The 3206-nt window shown below is 38.8% G+C and overlaps 1 protein-coding gene across 1 annotated transcript; it reads right to left on the bottom strand.

Moving 5' to 3' along the window:
• Nucleotides 1–1695: 1695 nt before the first annotated feature.
• On the bottom strand, nucleotides 1696–2934 carry LOC106344677. Its single transcript, XM_013784000.1, has 2 exons — nucleotides 2190–2934; nucleotides 1696–1991 (listed from the first exon to the last, which is right to left on the bottom strand). The coding sequence occupies exons 1-2, from the start codon at nucleotides 2932–2934 to the stop codon at nucleotides 1696–1698; spliced, it is 1041 nt and encodes a 346-aa protein (XP_013639454.1).
• Between the last annotated feature and the right edge of the window lie 272 nt (nucleotides 2935–3206).

Here is a 3206-nt window from a genome sequence, read left to right as displayed (position 1 = left end):
TCTGAATAAGACTTCTGAAAACCAAGTCTCATAAGGCTTTCACTGAATTTGAGAAACCATTGTCTTGATGCTTGTTTCAAACCATTTAATGATTTCTTCAGCTTACAAACTACATTAGGAGGCAATGTAACCCCCGGTTTAGGAGTGTAGCCAGGAGAAAGAGTCATATAGATTTCCTAACTTAGATCTCATTTAGAAAAGCATTGGAGACATCTAACTGTGTTAAGCTCCACCGTTTAGCTGCAGCCACAGCAAGAAGAGTTTTAACTGTAGTCATCTTGGCTACTGGAGAAAACGTTTCTACAAAGTAAATACCCTCTTGTTGTGTATAACCTTTAGCTACTAATCTTGCTTTATATCTCTCTAGAGTACCATCAGCATTTAACTTCACTTTGTAAACCCATTTACAGCCGACGGCATGTTTGTCTGGTGGAAGAGTACAGATATCCCAAGTGTTAGTACTTTCCAAGGCTAAGAGCTCATCATTCATTGCTTTAATCCAAACATCGAACTTCTTGGCTTGAGCAAAAGAAGTTGGTTCCGAACGAAGAGAGATGGAACAGATATAAGCATTATATCCTTCAGAAAACTTATCATAAGAGACAAAAGAAGCCAACGGATATGGAATGTCCGTTTCAGTCATGTTGACATAGTAGTCATGAAGATATCCTGGTGGCTTTGATTGTCTTTTAGAAGGTAAATTCTCGGGAACTGCAGAAGAAGAGGCAGTTCTATCTGGAAGATTTTCCACAACTGTGGGACGTTCACTCACTACAGAGATATTCTTCTTAGTAGAATGGTCACATACAACTGCAATATCCAACATTGAGAAAAGATCATTCGCAGTGGTGTCATCAACATAAGGAAATATATCTTCATGAAACACCACATTGCGAGAAATATGTACAGATTGTGTCTCAAGGTCAAGGAGTTTATATCCTTTATAGCCAACTGGGTAACCAAGAAACACGCAGGGACGTGCTCGTGGTTGAAACTTATGGCGACCTTTTGAAGAAGTTGAACAATAGACAAGACAACCAAATACTCTCATATCAGCATAGTGAGTTTGCTTATGAGTCAGAACCTGATATGGAGATCAGTTGTTCAGGAGAGGAGTCGGTAGTCTATTGATCAAAAACACAGCTGTTAAGACACAATATCCCCAAAATTCAAGAGATAAATGGGACTGGAACATCAACGATCTTGCAAAATTCAATATGTGTTGATGCTTCCTTTACACTACTGAATTTTGTTGAGGAGTCTCTGGGCATGAGTGATAAGAGACTATCCATTTCTTCTTATATAAGGCATCAAAGCGCAACTCTGGTGCATTGTCAGCACGAACACCTTTGACCAGAGTCTTGTATTGCGTTTCGATCATCTGTAATAAGTCAGGAAAAATTGTTAAACCTCTGCTTTTGTCTTCATCAGATATATCCATGTAAGGGGTGTGTGATCATCTACAATTTTGAGGAAGTAACGGTATCCTTCAACTGTTGGAACTGAGAACGGACCCCACACATCAATATGTAGCAGATCAAATGGATTGGCACAGAGATTATTGTGGGAAACATAAGGAAGATTCTTTTGCTTTGCAAGAGGACAAATAGAGCAATTAATTTTTCCTTTATTTCTTTGTTGAATCCCAAGTACATCAGTGATGACATCAATTTTATTAAGAGAAGGATGTCCTAATCAGTTGTGCCATAAAGCTGTATCAACTATAACATTGATATAATGATTCTTCTGCGAAGTTCCTGGATTATTTATTGAAGCTCCATCCATAACATAGAGATTAGCTATCTGCTCACCCTGACCAATCACCAGCCCCTTGACAGGATCCTGAATCATACATGAAGATTCATCAAACGTTACTCTGCATTTCAAATCCTTTGTCAGTTGACTGATATTGAGTAAATTCAATCGAAAGTCAGGTATGTAGAGGACATTAGTAAGCATAAGGTATTGATTCAAACGAGTCTGGCCAATCCCTGCAATGTTAACATTTAGACCTGTAGGAAGAGTTACAGATTTATCCAGAGAATCCGAGAGAGTTTCAAATAAGCCTCGATCATGTGAAACATGATGAGTAGCACCACTGTCTACAATCCATGACTTGGAAGATAATGTGTTTCATGTTGCTCTGAACATTCCAATAAATCCAATAGTGTTAGAAGAGAGAGCCATACCAGGTAACGCAGTGATCGTGCCAGTAGATGTAGAAGCAGCTGATGTCTGATTCTGATTCTGAGTCTGATTCAGATGAGTATTGAAATAATCAATCATTCCTTGTATCTGATCTTTTGAAAGAGGATTCATCATCTCAGACACGTTCTGTTGAGTAGCATTAACAGTGAGTTGAGCAACAACAGGCTTGACAGCACCAGTGCTAGAAGCTTTCCCATCTTGCGGCTTCTTGTGTTTAAAACCAGGGGGATAGCCATGAATCTTATAACACTTGTCAATAGTGTGACCATTGTAACCACAATGGGAACAAATGGGACGAAAAGCACGTGTGTTATAAGTTGCATTCACTGCTGCATGAAAGGTTTCAGTACTAGTCATTTGAAAAGCACTCGCATTCTGAATTGTTGTGATGCTCCTCTGGTTGAAATCTTGATCAAGGAGATTGTAGACTTCAGATAGATCCGGTACAGTCTTCTTCATGATGATCTGACTACGCGCATTTGAATAAGATTCATTCAAGCTAGCCAGAAATTTGATTACCTTTGTGTGTTCAATCTTTGCTGCAGTCGCTTTGCAGCAAGCACAAGATTGACACGTTTTCACACAATCTTCTCCATCAAGATCATCCCAAAGTATCTTGAGTTTAGTATAATATGTAGATAGATCGGATGATCCTTGCTGGAGATACCATATTTGTTGTGTTAGCTGATATGATCTTGGCAAGTTCGTCAAGTGAAAACGAGCCATTAGATCCTTCCATATCTCTTAAGCATCATTGAAACGAAGGATACTCCCATAGATCGGTTTCGTAACAGAGTTTAATATCCAGGATTTAACCATACTGTTGCATCTTGACCAAATACGGAAATGAGGATGCGATTCAATAGGTCTTGGAAGAGATCCATCAACGAAAGCAATCTTATTCTTAGCATCTAACGCAATGGTGATAGCAATATTCCAGGTATTGTAGTTAGATCCATCTAATACTTCAGAAATCAATGAAGTTCCTGGATTATCAC

Source organism: Brassica oleracea, chromosome C5 (genome assembly GCF_000695525.1).
Source record: "Brassica oleracea var. oleracea cultivar TO1000 chromosome C5, BOL, whole genome shotgun sequence".
In the NCBI taxonomy this organism is placed as follows: domain Eukaryota; kingdom Viridiplantae; phylum Streptophyta; class Magnoliopsida; order Brassicales; family Brassicaceae; genus Brassica; species Brassica oleracea.
The sequence above is the reverse complement of the archived record's forward strand: the minus strand, read 5'-3'. Positions and strand labels throughout refer to the sequence as shown.

Excerpts from the sequence above, each read along its gene's own strand:
- LOC106344677 (XM_013784000.1), bottom strand. The coding sequence starts at position 2,934 with ATGGCTCGTTTTCACTTGACGAACTTGCCAAGATCATATCAGCTAACA. Across the intron at positions 1,992-2,189 it reads CACGATCACTGCGTTACCTG|GGATTGGCCAGACTCGTTTG; the intron begins GTATGGCTCTCT and ends TTAACATTGCAG.